The 19,748-nt window shown below is 36.6% G+C and overlaps 2 protein-coding genes and 1 long non-coding RNA gene across 10 annotated transcripts; 2 read left to right on the top strand and 1 right to left on the bottom strand.

The window, feature by feature from the left end:
* The first annotated feature begins 506 nt into the window (after positions 1 to 506).
* On the top strand, positions 507 to 14,056 carry LOC147563462 (PR5-like receptor kinase). Of its 3 annotated transcripts, none has more exons than XM_086638129.1 (4): positions 507 to 877; positions 11,740 to 11,784; positions 11,902 to 13,055; positions 13,159 to 14,056. In XM_086638129.1, the coding sequence occupies exons 1-3, from the start codon at positions 706 to 708 to the stop codon at positions 13,032 to 13,034; spliced, it is 1,350 nt and encodes a 449-aa protein (XP_086494255.1). In that variant the 5' UTR covers positions 507 to 705; the 3' UTR covers positions 13,035 to 13,055; positions 13,159 to 14,056. The 3 variants fall into 3 exon arrangements, with proteins under 3 accessions (XP_086494255.1, XP_086494261.1, XP_086494265.1); XM_086638139.1 differs by lacking the exon at positions 507 to 877 and adding an exon at positions 10,123 to 10,239 and having other exon boundaries at positions 10,311 to 11,784; positions 13,159 to 13,438; XM_086638135.1 differs by having other exon boundaries at positions 11,902 to 13,438.
* Positions 13,600 to 19,410, top strand: LOC147563463 (PR5-like receptor kinase). 6 transcript variants are annotated; one of them, XR_015224213.1, is made up of 5 exons: positions 13,698 to 14,833; positions 17,391 to 17,447; positions 17,555 to 18,696; positions 18,819 to 18,890; positions 19,359 to 19,410. XR_015224213.1 is itself a non-coding variant. In XM_086638110.1 (4 exons), exons 1-3 carry the CDS (start codon positions 14,677 to 14,679, stop codon positions 18,673 to 18,675), a joined length of 1,335 nt encoding a protein of 444 aa, XP_086494236.1. In that variant the 5' UTR covers positions 13,698 to 14,676; the 3' UTR covers positions 18,676 to 18,702; positions 18,819 to 19,171. The 6 variants fall into 6 exon arrangements, 4 of the variants coding, with proteins under 4 accessions (XP_086494229.1, XP_086494236.1, XP_086494242.1 ...); XM_086638110.1 differs by lacking the exon at positions 19,359 to 19,410 and having other exon boundaries at positions 17,555 to 18,702; positions 18,819 to 19,171; XM_086638116.1 differs by lacking the exon at positions 19,359 to 19,410 and having other exon boundaries at positions 18,819 to 19,171.
* Positions 15,241 to 16,351, bottom strand: LOC147563464 (uncharacterized). The gene is made up of 2 exons (XR_015224228.1): positions 16,215 to 16,351; positions 15,241 to 16,098 (listed from the first exon to the last, which is right to left on the bottom strand). It is a non-coding gene; the product is annotated as an uncharacterized LOC147563464 (long non-coding RNA).
* Positions 19,411 to 19,748: the final 338 nt, after the last annotated feature.

Raw genomic sequence — 19,748 nt, forward strand, 5'->3', positions numbered from 1 at the left:
AAAATTGGAAAGAGAATCAACTATTAGGAAGAAAGATCACACCGATCTCATAAGATCGGTGGATTCATTAAAATTGGAAAGAGAATCAACTCTTTCTAATGATGCCCAATATGGCTGAAACTCTTTAGTTAAGTTTTCTTTTTTGTGTTGTACACATATGTAAAGTTTCCTAAGTATTGTATATTATTTTCAACTATAAATACAGATAAAGGTTCTCGGTTTTCTGTACCGAAACCATTCAGTCATCCTTGTTACAAATCACTGGTTGCCTGAAACTTATAGATTTAATTTCAAAATTTTGTCAGTGTTGTTTATGTAAATGGTATTATTCTATTCAACATCTTCATCATATCTTTCGCCTCCTCCTCCTCCTCCTCCTTCTTCTTCTTCTTCTTCTTCTTCTTTTTCATCCAACATGATTTATATAAAATAGCAGAACTTCTCCTTATTCAGAGCTGGTTTCTTCTTCCTCACTCTAGTTCAAATAGTTTCCTCATTAGGTGACAACCCAAGAGTTTGGACAAGAGACTTTAAGGTATTCTGTGAATTGTGACACATCTTCTAACCTTTCTTCTCTAGCATTCTTTAATGTCGTTCCGGGGAATCCGAATATAGTAGAGAAAGGGGTTAAGTTGTGCAAGTCGTGGGTTCTTGCTCCAGCTGAAGTTTATAAAGGTAATCTGAGTACTAGTGGGTTGTGGGCATATGGATTATAAGGTTTTAATGGAAGAAGGATTTATGCTTAAGTACTTGGTGACAAGGTGTACAGAGTGTAAAGTGAGGGATGGAGTTTGTGGTTTTGAAAATGAAGAACTCAAATGCTTTTGTGTTGATCAACACTACGACAAAACCAGCCCTGACGGTAAATCAATCACTGGTGACTCATTCTGCTCATGTAAAACTGATTATTTTCTTCATTTCCTACATAATTACGTACACCCGAAACCCTGATGGCATAAATCATATAATACATTTTGAATTATTGACATTTTCGGAAAACATCCTCAGAGTTTAGAAGTGTGATGCCGGATCATCCTCTAAGTAAGACTAAATTTACTTCCAACCAATGACACTTAAAATCTGATGCAGGAGCACCCGGGCCGGACCCATTAACCGTGAGCCTATCGGCCACGTAGGCCAATCGGCCATGACGTATAGTTTTAGGAAAGTCCCAGTTTTAGTAAGATTCATAATGAATCTAAGTTTAGGAAGTTACCTTATGATAGTATTTCTATTATTTAGGAAAGTCCAGTTTGAGTCTATCTAGGAAAGTCTAATATCCTATAAAAGGAGGTCCAGTTTGTCTTTATTATTCACATTGAAGAGAAAACCAATTGAGCTTAATCAAATTTAGAGTTATTTCGACTTATTTAATCGTTATTTGTTTACTTTTATTATCTTCTTTAAACTCCGCTGCGACTACATCAAGTGGTATTCAGAGCCATCAAAATTCTGGATTTTTTTTCCTCAAAAAAAATATTATAAATAAAATATCTATGGATATATCTCCTCTTGAATGTTGGAAAAATTTTCCACGTTTATGCTGGGATCACATTCGAGATACAACTCAATTTTGTATTGATCGGGAAGATGAAAGAAAAATTCATCAAGTTTCCAAAATTCCACTCCTCGAAAGCCAATTTCATATAAATTTCTAGATCCACCACATGGAAGATTGGTTCGGAAATCAAGATGTTCATGATAAAGATAAGGTCTTTTTGGTTGAGCAACATATGTCCGAAAAAATCTATGAACAATTCAATGCACTGCAATGGAGACTTCTTGATCAAGGTAAACAATTCATAGATAATTGGACTATATTGAAAAGCATCCTAAGGTTTGATTTTCTTCCTCTCGATGAATATTTTTCATATATAGAAACATAGACTGAATCGAGAAGACAGTTCTCTAAGTGTTACTTCCATCACTGTGCCCGATGATATTGAAGGAGAAGTGCTTGACACAAGACCAAAATTCGTTCGACGACGGAGGAGTAAGAAAAAAGTAATTTTCGTTCGTTAGACCTAAACCTTAGTAGTGATAGGAAGCACCCAAAGTTTTGGGCTAATGATTATAGAAACTTTTTTCCAGACCATTTACCTCAGTATCGTTCATATTCTATCCCTCAAGAGAGTAATACTCAATCAGATTATACTCATCAAGGGATGACAAATCAATACTTATGCGCTTCATGTTCGTACGCGTATCGAGATTCGTACGATTATCATTTAATCCGGGAGAAATCGTCTAAAAAAATTCACCACAACCTCCGTCTTCTTACTATCCGACACCATCCTCACCACCGTATTCACCACCTCCTTCAATGTCACCACCGCCGATGGATCAACAACCACCAAACCCACAACAACAACAACAACAGGCTATGATGCCTAATGTTGGGCAGAATTTTAGAATGCATTTGATTCCTTTTGGTTCGGGAGAGAAGAGCCAGACTAGTAGTGATGATTTCACAATTTTTGTAGGGGATTTGGCTTCTGATGTTACTGATTATATGTTACAAGAGAATTCTAAGAGTCAGTATACTTCTGTTACGGGTGCAAAAGTTGTTACTGATAGCACTCAAAATAGCCTCTACTACAAATTTGAGAATGGAATTTATGTGATTTCGGAATCTGATCAGGATACTTATGTGGCAGCAGTTGAAAAGTTCGTCGAAAGGAATACTTGTGTTGCAGCAATTGAAGCCGTTGGAACCGACTTCGTGAAGTCTGTACCAGTTCTCGCCAAGGAGAGTTGGATGAAGAATGATGGTCTTAAAAAGAAACAAGTAATTATGTTACAATTGCGATGAGAAGTGGTGTCGGGGATCATCGATGTAAGATACAAACTTTATTCCTCATTAAGAAAGAAGAAGATAATGAGGACGCAAACATAACTGAAAGCGAGGGAGTTGATGAAGAGGTATACACACAAGAAGAAGAACATGTGGAGATTTCTATGCATGCATTGGATGGCTCCCCTGCACCACAAACCATGAAGGTCCAAGGTGAAATTAAACAGGCTTAAGTTATTGTTTTAATTGATTCAGGTAGTACTCATAATTTTATTGACGCTTCCATCCCGAAGAAGCTAGGTATTAAAACTGTACTTGACAACTCCTTTGAAGTTATGGTAGCAGACGGGTCAAGAATTACTTGTGAAGGGCAATATTTTAGCCTAGAGTATAAGATTAATGAGTATGCTTTCACGGGAAATTTTTATATACTGAAACTTGGGGGTTGTGATATGGTATTGGGAGTAAGTTGGCTACAAACACTTGGGCCAATAACTTGGGATTTCAAGTACTTAACAATGAAATTCACTATACAAAAACAATTTAGTTTGGAAGGTGTAAGAGGAAGGAAAGTGAAGATCGCCACCAGCCATGCCATGCAACGACTCCTCAAGCAAGGGTTATTGGGAGTTTTGTGTCAAATTTCAGGTGAAAACAACGATGAAGCTAATTCCAATATAGATACAGAAATTCAATCCTTGATTAGCAATTTGTTGTGGTATTTTCAGCACCAACATGTTTGCCACCCATGAGAAGTCACGATCATCGCATTACTTTACATCCCAACAGTTCACCAATTAATGTTCGACCTTATAGGTATGCTTTTGGTCAAAAGAATGAGATTGAGAAAATAGTAAAAGAACTACTGCAATCTGGATTAATTCGCTCGAGTACAAGTGCTTTCTCATCACCTGTATTATTAGTAAATAAAAAAGATGATACGTGGCGCATGTGCATTGACTACAGAGCACTAAACAAAATTACGGTAAAGGATAAATTTCCTATACCGGTGATAGATGAATTATTAGATGAATTGCATGGGGAATTGTATTTCTCAACATTAGACTTAAGGTCCGGGTACCATCAGATCAGGATGCAACAAGAAGATGTACATAAAACTGCCTTTCAGACACATGATGGTCATTATGAGTTTCTTGTCATGCCTTTCAGGTTAACCAATACACCATCTACCTTTCAACATCTCATGAATATTGAAGTTATTAATAAAGTTTTATATTAGTATTACGTTTATCTTTGGTTGGCCTAGAGAAGAACTTGAAGGTTCTTATCATAATATAACCTGCTGTCCCAACACCGCCGTGTGCTCCCGAATCATCGTCGTTCTCCATTGAAAGTTGTGAAGATAATATGGTGGGATCTCCACCCGAATTGCGTCTTCCAGCGGATGGATATCGTTTTCCACCATCTCAAGAGAAGAAGAACAAAGAAGAAGAAGAATTTTCGTTTTCCACCAAACACCTAGCAATGGCAAATAGTACCTGATTGTGCTTGTGATGACAAAATCAAAATTGTTGGGTATCTTGAAATTCAATCACCAAAGGCGGTCAATCAAGAATTTAATCCTCCACACAGTAATGATCAAGGTCCATTGTTTAATCCACATTGCTATTACCATCTCAACAGACAATGCTTACCTAGGCCAATTATCGAAGGGACTACTAATCATCAATTTCGACCAGCGAATAGATTCAAAAGGAGATCACTTGATATATTGATCGCCATGACTGTTCCTGTTGAGCTTTCTGATCTTGAATCTCTCATCAAATTTGTTAGTACTTCTCTTAACAGCAAAGTTGTAAATCAATATTCCACTCTCTTAGCTGCACTTGCTGTTGATGTTGTCCTTTCAGTTCTTGATCCAACTAAACCGAAACTTATCGATCTTCGTGATGTTAAGATTGTGAAAAAGCTTGGTGGTACAGTTGATGATACCGAACTTGTTAAAGGTTTGGGTTTTGATATGAAAAATAGTCATTCTTCAGGTGGATTAACTCGTGTCCAAAACGTGAAAATAGTTGTGATTCAATTTCAAATTTCCCCACCTACGACTAATATAGAACACAATATAGTTATTTATGATTAGACCCAGATGGATAGTTATCAGTTAACGGAAGCCGATGAATTTGATGATACGATGAAGGAGATTTATTTCGGAAACGATATCTGGCAAGGGCTTAGTAAAAACTATGTGGTAGGAATCTTTGGTGAATACCAAATCGACCCTAAACTTCCATACACGGATTTGTCAACTTTGGTTCGTCGACAATATGATGTATTAACTCGGAGATTTAATAAGTTGACATATTATAATAGAATTATATTCTATAAACTTCATGAAGATGAAAGTGGTAAGTTTGTCAACGTTGTTAAAAACAGGGAAGAAGCAAACAAGGTCATTGATCGAATGAAATTTAAGGTTGTTTCTTTCATAGAGAAGAATGTGGAATTTATTATTTTTTTTCTTTTCATCGTACTACATGATGACGGGAGATGTAAAGATCTACAAGACGTTGTTTCTTCACTAAAGTTAATTTTGCGAGAATCGTTGGCATATGAGATTGAGAATGTAGTTAGTGATTTGTTGCAAGTTGGTATCCTTCACATTCAATGCAAAATTCATACGAAGTGGGAATCACGGATCGCCATGGCAGAATTCATCGTATGCTGGTGCATCAAATTATTTTTTTTTCGAAACGGTTCGGGACGAACCTCATGGGAGAAGGGGAGGCTGATGACGGAGCACCCGGGCCAGACTCATTAACCGTGAGCCTATCGGCCATGACTAGTTTCAGTTACCTTATGTTAGCATTTCTATTATGTTAGCATTTCTATTATTTAGGAAGTTACCTTATGTTAGCATAAGGTAAGATTCATAATGAAACCAGGTTTAGGAAGTTACCTTGTGTTAGCATTTCTATTATTTAGGAAAGTCCAGTTTGAGTCTATCTAGGAAAGTCTAATATCCTATAAAAGGAGGTTCAATCTGTCTTTATTATTCACATTGAAGAGAAAAACCAATTGAGTTTAATCAAATTTATAATTATTTCGAGTTATTTAATCGTTCTTTTATCGTTCTTCATTTACTTTTATTATTTTCTTTAAATTCCGCTGCGACTACATCAAAATCACTCTTAATTGTAGTAGCATTATACTCACACATAACCCACCCAGTCATATGTGACGCTCTTTTGAGGCTAACACGTAACTGTCGGACATCTAACCCAAAATAGGTTCGCAATGAGTTTCGAGGCCCTAGACATTAGCAATTACTTTCTAGATTCACTTCTAATAATTTTTGTTTTAATATGTCGTTATTACGTCTTACCACATATGCTCATCTCTACTATGTGTCCAACTCTTTAGTTTGAATAGGTCCTCTTAGTATATAGTCAGAAACTTTATTAATTACAAGAAGTTGAAGATGCAATAAACGCGATCACCCTCTCTGATGGTGGCTCTGAAGACTAGTGTATTAATGAGAAAATTTCTACTCAACACCTACGTAAAATCTAATTTTGTATGTCGGTATCAAGTCTTATATTCATATCTCAACCGAGGCAACATAAATAGGTTGCGGCTTTGGGAGATACAGAAAAATTTCCGGGGAATAAAGAATTGATCAATAAAAATTGATTTAAAGGGCATATTCTTCTTTTAATTCAAAGATTGACTAGATCAAACATCATCCCCTAATTTTCCTCTTCTCTCTCTATCTCTCTCTCTTTCTCTCTCTTTACTATCTCTTTCGTTCTCAATGACTATTTCTTTGTCGTTCTCACTCTAGATCTCTATTTCTTTCATTGTAGATCACTCTCATCTCTCTCGTTGTAAACATATGTCTTTAGATTAATTTCTCTTTCTCTTTTTTTTTCTCTTTCTCTCTCTCAGTCTTTAGCTCTGTTTGTCGCAGTCTGTATCTCTCCTTATCTCTGTTGCGGTCTGTATAGATCTCTTTGTGGAGATCACAGAGTTCGTGACCACGAAACGTTTTGCATCCACGAAACATTTTTTAGCCATGAAACATTTTTGTGACCAAAAAATGGTCAAAGCCACGAAACATTTTGTGGCCACAAAACATTTCGTGGCCACAAAATTCTCGTAGGGTTTCGCCAGAATCCTTCCTCAAGGTCTGGTTCCGGCGAAGTGGACACTTCCCTTCGCCAGAATAGTGTCTGAGAGATAAAAAGAGAGAAAAAATAAGAGATCGATCGATAAACAATGAAAGATTGAGAGAAAAATAGTGAGAGATCGAGAGACGTAGATAGTGAGAGCAATAGAGAGAGGTAGTGAGAGACTAAGAGAGAGGGTAACAGCGAGTGAGAGACTAAGAGAAGGGTAACAACGAGTGAGAGAGGAGAAGAGAGGTGAGAGAATAGGTGGCAATGGTGGTGGTAGGAAGTTGTGGTGGTGAAGGTACTGGAGACGATGAAGATTAGGGGGCGATGTTTGATCAAGTTAATTTTTGGATTAAAATATTATATGCCCCCGAGAATGTACAAAAAAACATAGATGCCCTAGAGAATTTATTCTCCGGAGATTATTCTTTATGTCCCAAAGCCGCGACCTACAAATATAATCGTTGTTAGGAATCTCAACGATTAGAACTGCCCCTTCATGAGGAACCCAAACCCGTCAACCATGACAAATTAGGAACAGTAACACAGGCCGTCACGTCCCGTACGGTTTCTTACACGCCATAGCCAAGCTAACCACTTAGAAACGATTCCAGGTTCGAATCCGAGAGAAGGTGGAATCTTTGGTTGTTTGAATTGGGATTATTAGGATATAAATAATGTTGTTGGGTTTCAGGCCATTGTCTTGTTGGGCCATAGGCCCGGTCTTGTAAGTGTTTGAGTGGGTGATAAGCCTAAAAAAGGTCTTATCCCCAAGTGTAAGGATCAAGTTATAGTATTTCTAATCAGTCCGAGAATTGTTCCAAGGGACAAGCAATTTCACCTAAATCCTAAATTAAAACCCCTTTTGAAAATTTGATTTGATTTTGAAAACTATTTTAAATAGAAAACAATACTAATAAACTAATAAGAATGAAATCAAGGTGGGAAAGAAATCTAGGGTTCTTAATTCCACCACATAAATGAACTATCTAAAACATACATTACATTAACAAATCTCATTTTTCATGTATTACTCAAAATCTAACATAATAAACTATTTAGATTTCGGAGGATATTCTTTAATAACTCAATTCAAAATCATATATATTTGATTGACTATCATATAAAACTAAATTCCTAAACTATCATTCATTATCTAAAAAGCATATCTCATCTAATAACTTAATAAGAGCATGAAATATCTAATTATAATGCATGAATGATGAAAAGATCATAGAATCAATATGAAATGACAACTAATAAACATTGAAGCTCAAGAGAAGGATTTACTAATTAATAACATATCTCAAAATAAGCCCAAGTATGGGTTTCCTCTACACCCTAGATACAAGATTAGCTACTCATTAAATTTAGAGACATATATTGATAAAATAAAATATATGGAAATAAGTAAGACAAAGACAAGAAATCACCCAAATCCTTGCTCCAATTGTTCCCAAATATGGTCCAATTTTTTCTCCAAATCCAATTAATAACACTTTGAGAGTAGGTGGAAGTAGAGAGGTTTAGAAAAGGAATTAGAAAGGAATGGTTGTAGAAAAGAAATTAGAAAAGAAGATGAGGTAGAATTAGAAAGTAGATTTAGAAATTAGAAGAGAAAGAAATTGGGTAGAAGAGGTGATGGAGGCTAGAGAAAAGAGAAGGAAATGGTTTTAGGATTTTACTACTACAAGAAGGAGAAGAGATAGGCTAAGAGGAGAGGCTTAGAAATTAGAGAAGGAAGCCTTTTGAGAGGGTTGTTGAAGTACACTCTAAAACGAGAGGAAGAGATTTATTTATATTGGTTGTTGACTAGGATTTTAGAGGATAAGGTTTAAAAGGGTAAAATGGGAAATTGTGGTTACTTTATCTCCAAGAAATAGACACATGTTGGCTAAGGAATCAATGAGTGCAATTGGGGGTAAATCTGGAATTTTTGGTTGAGGTTGTGGTGAAAAGATAACCACTTGTCAATTAGTTATAAGCTGAAAATTAAGGAAGGACAAAAGGAGGGGCTAAAAGGTAATTCCGGGTGGGGCCACTAATTATGTTCGTTGGTGCATTTGGAATGGAACTTCAATGTTCAGCGGGTATACAGAATACTGATGCTCCACGCTTCCAGACGTGCCACGTCACCTTGTTGTGTCCCACCATCCAGAATGGTGACCGAAATGATCGCACCAGTCAACATTATTTGACTTCATCTTTGCCTTTGCTATTTCACTCATCCGGACTCCGAATTGACTTCCGTTTTCTCCTACGGGCTCGTATGGACTCTACTTTTTACCCATGCACCGACCTTGACCAAATTACCAGAATGTCCTTGACTCCAAATGACCAAAATACCCTTCATGCATCTTTTTCTTCTTTATAACCGTTTTCACACCTAACTCTGCAAAAGACACCTAATCAAGAAAATCAACCATTTTATTATAATAAACATTCGGCACGGACTAACTCGGCTAAATAAAACGACTCAGATGGGACATTTTCATGACCCATCAGTGGGCAGTTATCGAGCTTATCACAGCTATGATGTATCAAATGCCAAATATTACGACGTACGTAAATCGTAGTCGTCTTAAAAAAAACACTTAAAAACGGGTTATTTTTATTTATAAAACATTACTACCACTTTGTTGAAACTAATTATTAATTGCTACAAACAAAAAAAAAAACTTAAGTTGGTAATATAGTTTTAGAATTAAAAGATAAAAAAAAAGGTGAAAAGTTATAAACGATAACAACTTTTTTTTTCAACAAATAAATCAAGAAATGAACAAACATGTTAGGCTTTAAAGTTTAAACCAAAGACCACAATGTTTGACTTGAAAGAAAGTTAAAGTGTTTTGGTGGATGGACCGTGAACGGCTTAACCATTCACCATTCACCATTGCACGAAACGATAACGTCTTGAAGTGCCACGACAACGACTGGGGCGTTGCTATGGGGTGTTTCAGCGCCCAGACTTTTGTGGTTTGGACACGACACAACACGATTGAAAGCGCCGTGGTCGTGGCGTGTCTAACACGCTTGTTGATGTTGAAAACCTATAGACAAAGTTTGAGGATAAATAGGAGTGTAGGCCCAGGTATAGTACTGGCCTTTAATGGAAGATGAAAGATATGAATGCTAAAAGACTAGTCAAGTGTATTTAAAAAATATCGAAAAGGGGTGGATGAGGATGCTTCTCTACGAGAAATGCTGCTTGACTCGAGTGGTAGGCCGATGTCAGCCTGAAATCTGACGTAGTCGGCCACGTCGGACGAAATAGAGTTGGCTTGAAGAGAGAGTGTTTTCTTGAAGAGAGTTTGTTTTCTTGAAGAGAGTGTGTTTTCTTTTAGACCAACAGTCCAGATCTTAAGAGACTGCCTTCTTAGAGCTTCTTGGAATGGATTGGGAGACAGAACTGACTAATTTTTTGAGATTCCTGTTCCTTTTTACTGGACTTAAAACTGAATATAAAAGAAAACACACTCTCTTCACGAGAACTCTATTTGATCCGACATGGCCGGCCACGTCACATTTTGGACTGACATCGGCCGATCATTCGGGTCAAGCAGCATTTCTCCTTCCATAATATTTGTCTTGTTATTAAAAAATCTTCAACAAGGACCTTTTGGCCTTCTCTATCTTATTCTCAAGTCTTTCGAGTTTTAATTCAACAAAGTTAATGCAACGTATCAACTGAGACAATATCAACTGAGATGATAACATTATAATTGGTAGTTAGAAACCACATTTGAAGAGTTATTTCCTATTCTTCTGTCTGAATACCTCTTTTCAGATATCTTGTTGTTTTTCGGTATTGAATCTTATTTTCAGAAGTTTTCGTTAACCAAAGAATGAAAACTCAAAAGGTTCCTACTTCTCTTGTTCATTTCTTGTTTTCTTTACTTCTCCCACACATCATTTTAGCTAACGGTGAACTGAAACAAAGACCAACTTGTTTACCCTTTGAATGTGGAAGCTTAGGAAGAACTGGTTACCCCTTCTCCAATGCCACCCATCCTGAGTGTGGCTCATTAGTTATAGATTGCAAACCGCAGCCGCCTCAAATACACCAGAGAGGAAGAAGTTATGATGTAAAAAATATCTTCTACAACAATGCAGTACTACTTCATGACCAGTTACTACAACGTCGATTGAGTTCAAATAGCTGCGATCTGGACTACAAGTTTGAATTACCGGCTTCCTCGCCCTTCATTTCTTTTGTATCCAGAACCCCCAACTTCACCTTGTACAGATGCTCTGATAATTATCGTCCTACTTTTAGTTCTTTCTACGAGTACGATGATGTTAACATCTATACGTATACAAAATGCAAAGAAAACATTGTTCTTCACTATAGTTATCCAGATCAGCTTCCATCTAGTCTCATCAGTGAGAATGATAGCAGTCATTGTTCAGTTATTCAGATACCCTTAATTGCGCGTGCGGAATTACCCCCTCGTCATGTTTGGGAAGTGAACCCTTTTGCTCTGTGTACTGCTGAATTTTCTTTCGAGGGGAATGTGTCGAGTGATTGTCTCAATTGTTACAGTAATGGAGGTCAATGTATAACCAATAATAGCACTCAACAATTTGAATGCCACGAATCAGGGACGATCATAAATAGTATGGAAAAGAAAATACCCTTTTTTGTTTTTCTCCCCTTCATATATGTTGCTACCGCGCTCTCTCAATTAATTTTTTCAGTAGTAGGTTTTACGTAGTTAGAAGATGTAGATAATATTAATCAAATTTGTATATGATATAGTCATCCGTTTATTATGACTAATCCTTTTATTCGTTTCACGACTTCTGCAGTTCCTCCTCCCCCGAAGCACATTACGGGAAAGAAAGTTAAAATAGGTTATCACTCATAAAACACATCTCTGTTTGAATGTTATATTTGAAAGGATTTTCTATTACAATATTTGGTTACATGTTTGTTGGTTATATTTAATTGTCTCTGTTATTCTGTGACAGGAATAGGAGCTGGAGTGGGTGGGTGTCTAATTACAACAAGCATATTGTTTTTTGCAATCTTTACCTTCAAGAAGAAGGGAAATAGTAAGAACAATAATGACCAGAATCTGGAGGTCTTCTTTAAGAATAATGAATCGTTTGCTCCTAAGCGATTCAGATATATGGAAGTCAATAAAATGACTAATTCCTTCAAAGAAAAACTTGGTGAAGGCGGTTATGGTTCTGTATTCAAAGGACAACTTCAGGATGGTCGTTTGGTGGCAGTTAAGATATTGTCCGATAAACATAAATCCACGAGTAACAACGGAGAAGAGTTCTTGAACGAGGTTGCAAGCATTAGCAGAACTTCCCACGTTAATATCGTAAGTCTACTTGGCTTCTGTTATGAGAAAGATAAACGAGCTCTAATATATGAATTCATGCCTAATGGGTCTCTTGACAAATTTATTTACAACAAAAATATTTCGTTGGAATCATCTTTAGAGTGGGAAATATTGTACGAAATCGCAATTGGAATTGCTCGAGGACTCGGGTACTTACACCGTGGTTGTAGCACTAGAATAATACATTTTGACATAAAACCTCACAATATTCTCTTAGATGAGGATTTCTCACCAAAGATTGCAGACTTTGGACTCGCAAAATTGTGTCCTGGAAAAGAGAGTATCATATCGATGTTGGATGCAAGAGGAACTGCGGGTTATATTGCTCCAGAAGTATTTAACAGAAACTTTGGAGAAGTTTCTCACAAGTCAGATGTTTACAGCTACGGAATGATGATACTAGAAATGGTAGGGGGTAGAAAGAACTTTGATGTGAAAGTGGGGAAGGATCATTCTTCTCAGCTATACTTTCCAGATTGGATTTACGATCGTCTCAATCTAGAGGGGGGACTTGGACTTCAAGGGATTATGATTGAAGAGAGTGAAGAAGTTGTTGCAAAGAAAATGATAATTGTGGGTTTGTGGTGCATACAAATCAATCCTTCTAGTCGGCCTTCGATGAGTAAAGTGTTGGAAATGTTGGAAGGAAGCCTCGAAGCTTTGCAAATCCCACCCAAACCTTTCCTTTATTCTCCTGCAAGATCATGGCCATCAGCCACAGGTTCTTCATCACTAATTGAAATAAAATAGTTATCATATTGTATTATGATAGTATAGTAAGTCAGATTTTATGTGTATTGCTGACGTCATGTTGAAGTTTGAACCAAATTCCTACTACAGCTAGAAACCAAAGCTTTCGCTCGACAATATGTAGCAATTTATTTTTCTTTCCAAAGAGCAAATGGTGCACGCGACAGATTCACACATAAAAAATGTTTAAATTAAGTAGAGATTACAGTAGCTAGATTATGTGTCAGGCTGTGAGGTATAGATTCATAGGAGTATTTTTTTTTATAAAATTAATGGCTGACACTTAACTGAGGATCAAATAATGTCTCATTAATCATGAGGGATCAGCAAAAAGAAAAATATTTTTCTTAATTTTGTCAAGGGTCGTATTGGACTGATCGGATATTATTTGATATATTCGCTAATATCTACTAGTCTTTCTTGATCTTAATTTGTGCGGGTTTACTTCTTATGAAACCCTAATCAAACCGTTCCGTCATACCTTGTGAGTTGTGGCGTGCTTCTTCATCAACGTTGATTTGAACTATCCACATTTAAAGCTGCAACTTTTTCCGCCGAAGCATAAGGAAATTGATAGGTGTTTTATATATGCTACTCAACCAACAAAATGCTTGCGTAGTAGGGTCATGGACTATTTCAGCAGCAAAGATGCTGGCCCACACTACAATTTCTTAAACAAGATGGCTAAAAAGCAGGTCTGGATGAAGATAATTCGACTATTCAGCTGATACAACAAACCATGTTCGTGTTCGGAAATTTAGAAATAGAGAGGTTGAATCCTGCTTTCAGATGTCTACATCAATGGAAGACTCAAGAGTCAAGTCTATTTACGAAAATATGAATGAAGAATGAGTGACTGAGGAAGATTAGATTATTACAGTTAAAATACCAAAGACCCACCACCTCTTGAGAAAATTGATAAAAGATGAAAATTTTGAAAGATCTCCCCAGAATTGCTCTTCTCTGGTTTTCTTGTATGATATCAAACATCCCTATATAAATTGCATATCTTTCTTCTCCTTTTCCTTTTTTTGATCTTCTTCTCTTTATTCCAACATTAGTTATATAAACCAACAGAACTTCTCCTTATTCAGAGCTAGTTTCTTCTTCTTCTTCACTCTAGTTCAAGTAGTTTTCTCATTGGGTGATTATAGATATGAAGAGTGCAAACCTAAAAGCTGTGGAAATAATCTCACAAATAGTAGCTACCCATTTTGGATTCATGATAAATACTGTGGGATCCCAGAATTCAAAGTCAATTGCATACAGGGAGAACCCATCATACATGCATTAGGAATTGATTATATCGTCAAAGATATCAATTATACAGGACAATCATTTCGAGTTCAAAACTTAGTTGTTCTTGAGAAACAATCATGCCTCCTTTCCAGTTTGGTCCTGATGTTTATTATCTATCCTTCTTTTACAACTGCCCCGACGCGTTTGGAACAGAGAGTTTAAGGTATTCTGTGGATTGTGACACATCTTCGAAGCATTTTTCTCTAGCATTCTTTAATGTCGTTCCGGGGAATCCGAATATCGTAGAGGAAGGGGTTAAGTTGCGCAAGTCATGGGTTCTAGCTCCAGCTGAAGTTTATAAAAGTAGTCCTAGAACTAGTGAATTAAGAATTATACGGTTTTAATGGAAGAAGGGTTTATGCTTAAGTACTTGGTCAAGAAAAGGTGCACAGAGTGTAAAGCTAGTGCTGGATTTTGTGGTTTTGATAATGGAGAACTCAAATGCTTTTGTTCTGATCAACCCTACAACAAAACCTGCAATGACAGTAAATCAATCACTGGTGAGGCCTTACATATTATTTACTTGGTTATGAGAATTCATTTTGTTCATGTAAAACTGAATAGTTTTCTTCATTTCCTACATAATTACGTTTACCCCAAACCCTGATGGCATAAATCATATAATAGATTTTGAATTATTGAGATTTTCGAAGTTTGGAAATGTGATGCCGGATCGGCCTCTAAGTAAGACAAAATCACTTCCAACCAAAGACACTTAAAATCACTCTTAATTGTAGTAACATTATAATCACACACAACACGCCCACTCATATGTAACGTTCTTTTGAGCCTAACACGTAACCGTCGGGCTTCTAATCCAAAATGAGTTGGCTATGAGAGCAACTCTAATACCAGCCTGTCTTACACATAAAAAAACACATTTTTACTCGAAAATATTAAGCTTTAGTTCAACCTCAAAAATCAACTCCAATGCATTAGGGCTAAAATTTGTACATGTGGGAAACACGTGTGTAAAATTTTATTAGGTGTGCGAAAAATGTGTGTGTGATCTTTTGTACTGTGTGAAATACATTTGAATGTCCATGCATTAAGGTTCATAGTCCTCCTTCAAAATCCCAAGTCAAACATTTCTTTTCAAATGTCAATAAAGAAAAGTTAAATTCCTCTCAACTCTTATAGACCAATTCCAATGCTTCCTCAGTTCTATCATTTCTGCTTCTCCCTTCATTTTTATCTCTGAAGATGATCATCTCCTATCACCCATCATCGTTCATTTCCCAATCACCTGGCACCACCATCATCATCTTCTTTCCAATTTTTATTCTCATCAACCAAGTTCAAGACAGTTCATGTCAACAGCAAAGAAACTGCTTTACTAATTTCACTTGTGGAGGTGGGATGAACATTGGGTATCCTTTCTATGGAAATAATCGACCTGATTACTGTGGATTCCCTGGATACAAATTAGACTGCACCAGTAACAATAGTTTTACAGAAATTACAATCATCTCTCAAAAATACCGCGTTCTGCAAATCAATCAAGCAGATAGAATCATGAGGATCACCAGAAGTGATTTCATGGTTGATGATGATGCTTGTTCTGAGAATTTTACAAACACAAACCTAAATACCACCCTTTTCAGTTACCCTCAAACTGGGTATTTGAATCTGACCCTTTCTTATGATTGTCCTTTGGAATCCAAAGGAGGATTGCCCATATCCAATAAGTTTACTTGCAGAAAGAACGAAACAAGTAGTGGTGATGCTTATTTTTGGAGTAAAACCCTAGGTGATGGAGTAAACCCTAATTGCAGAGAAAACATGGAAGTTCCGATTAGTATATTAGATTTTGGCAGATTAGCAAGTGATCCAAAAAAACTACTACTTCCGATATTGAGAGAAGGTTTTAATGTTACTTACTACGTTCATGATGAAGCTCGAACGGGGATAGATGCGTGTGTGAGTTGTATTGAATCAGGAGGGTCGTGTGGGTATAACTCATCTTCATCTTCAGGCTTTGTCTGCTATTGTCCAAATGGAACTACTTCTACTTGTTCTGCTGGTACTTATCCACCATCCATTATTTCAAACAAGTCATATAATCTGTCCTGAAAAGTGGATCAATATTTGAGCTGACCGGTTGGATTGGTCCAACCTATTGGCGGAATCCAGCCGTTCGCCTTGGGTTTCTAAGCAGACTAAATTCTCATTTGACCCCATTTATAACTATCTTGTCAATTCGATCTTTCATAATTTTAAGAGTTGAAAATTTTCTAATTTGATCCATGTTAAGTTTGTGGCCATCCAACTCAAAACCAATTGGCAATGAGTGGAGGGGACCTATACTTTATATTTTTATATTCTTAGTTGCTAGTTACCCATTCTCCCATGTGGGACTATTCTCACAATCCACTTATTAACAGTTGAAAAATCTTTCAGAATCTATTATATAAAACAGAAGGGAAAACGATGACTGGGACAAACATCCTTATTTAATTATGCATATTGTCTAGAAGCCCTTCTCAAAATTTAAAATATAGTCCTTCGTAGAAATAAAGTTACCTATTTAAAAAACAATAATCCTTTCCTTCTTAGAAATAAAATAACTAATTTAAGAAAAAAAGAAACAAAATAAATTTCAAAGGTTAAAGAAAGAAATTAAAATCTCTCTCTCTCTCTCTCTCAATAAAATAACTAATTTAAGAAAAAAAGAAACAAAATAAATTTCAAGGGTTAAAAAAAGAAATTAAAATCTCTCTCTCAATAAAATATTAACTAATTTAAGATAAAAGAAACAAAAAAATAATACAAAAAATAATAACTCATAAAAATCTCTCTCTCTCTCAATAAAATATAACGATAAATTACGTAACATTTGATTGATAAAAGTGTCCGTGCCCTAGGGCACGGGATATACCCTAGTTACTTTATAACTTTTAATTTTGCTCTTGCAATTATGTTAGTGAATTAATATCAGAAGCGTGGGTAGAAAGGAAAACTCGTCAACATAATCCGATATCTGGGGAGCTTAGATAGAAGTTTCGGCTTGTATCATGAGTGAATGTTACTAATTACCGTCAGGTTTTCTAATTGCAGATCATGGGGTATCCGCAGATCATGCAAAACGCAGTAAAAGAAAGAAAGTTCTAATAGGTAAATACTCATAAAATCTGTCCTTGTTCGGCTATACTTGTTTGCTAGTTAAAAGTAGATGGTATTTGATTTTTTTTCACTTCATTTCTTCTATTATCCTGTTACAGGAATAGGAGCCGGAGTAAGCGGAAGTCTAATTGCAGTGAGCTTATTGATTCTGGTATTCAGAAAGATATACTCATGGAAGAAGGAAAATGATGACCAGACTCTGGAGGCTTTCTTTGGAAATGGTGGATCCATTGTTTCTAAGAGATTTAGATACACAGAAGTCGATAAAATGACTAACTCGTTTAAAGAAAAACTTGGCCAAGGAGGTTATGGTTCTGTCTTCAAAGGACAACTTCAGGATGGTCGTTTGGTGGCAGTTAAGGTTTTGTCCAATAAATCCACAAGTAATAACGGAGAAGAATTCTTGAATGAAGTTGCAAGCATTAGCCGAACTTCTCACATCAATATCGTAAGTCTACTTGGCTTCTGTTATGAGAAAGATAAACAAGCTCTAATATATGAATTCATGCCCAATGGGTCCCTTGACAAATTCATTTACAACAAAAATATTTCGTTAGAATCATCTTTAGAGTGGAAAATATTATATGAAATCGCAATTGGAATTGCTCGAGGACTCGGGTACTTACACCGTGGTTGTAGCACTAGAATAATACATTCCGACATAAAACCTCATAATATTCTCTTAGATGATGATTTCTCACCAAAGATTGCAGACTTTGGACTCGCAAAGTTGTGTCCTGGAAAAGAGAGTATCATATCGATGTTGGATGCAAGAGGAACTGCAGGTTATATTGCTCCAGAAGTATTTAGCAGAAACTTTGGAGGAGTTTCTCACAAGTCAGATGTTTACAGCTATGGAATGATGATATTAGAAATGGTAGGGGGTAGAAAGAACTTTGATGTGAAAGTGGGGAAGGATCATTCTTCTCAGCTATACTTTCCAGATTGGATTTACGATCGTCTCAATCTAGAGGGGGGACTTGGACTGCGAGGAATTATGATTGAAGAGAGCGAAGAAGTTGTTGCAAAGAAAATGATTATTGTGGGTCTATGGTGTATACAAATCAATCCTCCAAGTCGGCCTTCGATGAGTAAAGTGTTGGAAATGTTAGAAGGAAACCTCGAAGCTTTACAAATCCCGCCCAAACCTTTCCTTTATTCTCCTGCAAGATCATGGCGGTCAGAAACAGGTTCTTCGACATTAATCGACTCAATATAGCTCTTGTACAATACTGTGGAGGTACTAGTAAGTGTGTATTCTATGTGTATTTGTTGGAAGTCGGACGTCGATAAGTGAAGTGTTAGAAGGAATCCTTGATGCTCTACAATCCCATTTAAGCCTTTCTCTTATTCTCTTGCAAGGTCATGGCGGTGCCGGACGGAAACAGGTTATTCGGCATTGACTCAAAATAGCTCTTGTTCTACACTGTGGAGGTACTAGTAAGTGTGTGCATTATGTGTATTAGGTGGGAAGAAATTTTCAGCCGAACTTCTATGATACCTCAATGATTTGGTCTGATAATATCTAGATGAATTAGAATCAGAATCAGAATCAGGGGTATCAATTTCAGAGAGTGATTTATGGAGAAAAGTAAGGAGATGGAGAGGGGGAAAAGGAGATGGTTAAAATTGGATAAATATGTAGGGAGACAGATAAAGAAATTATCAAGTTAGTTAAGACTTCAAATTATAAATCTTAACGTTTCCTTTTAGCAGGCGTGGTTTCGTTCGTTCTATAATTTTTTGAGTTCGCTGCAAACCTCTAGAATCTCAGAGCCAACCCTGGGTAAAGACCCTTTTCACTGCTTTCTAGCTCATGGTGGTTCCATGAGAGGCTTGACCTGTATAGAACAAAAAAAGTAATCTTATTAGTATTGCTTTATGTATCCTTTATGTGTGCAGATTTATCCCTTGTTGAACTCTCAGCCTTACAAAAGTGATTCAGTTTATATGTTACTCCTTTCCCGACCGGCCCCAACAGGGCACCGGACTTTTCCCTAATTCGGACTTCTTGCAGGTCCGGTCCAGATGTCCCGCCAGGCTCAAAACAAAGTCCCATCAGGGGTCGGAATTTGACCCTGGCTGGTTTGGCCCATGAAGGGTCCGGTCTGCTTTAAATGGACAGGGCCGAGCTGGACCGTCCTGAAGTATATCACTAGTTATGTAGTTAACTAGTTAAAATGGTTAAGACTTAAGATCTTAATTGATTGATAGAGAATGTATGTTCCTATTGTATGAAAATAATTCAAAGTGTACGGCAACAAAAATAGCATCCCAAAGAGGTATACCCCT

The sequence above is a fragment of the Eschscholzia californica genome, unplaced genomic scaffold (assembly GCF_041429995.1).
Source record: "Eschscholzia californica isolate CP2 unplaced genomic scaffold, dmEscCali1.0.p SCAF_1, whole genome shotgun sequence".
Classification (NCBI taxonomy): domain Eukaryota; kingdom Viridiplantae; phylum Streptophyta; class Magnoliopsida; order Ranunculales; family Papaveraceae; genus Eschscholzia; species Eschscholzia californica.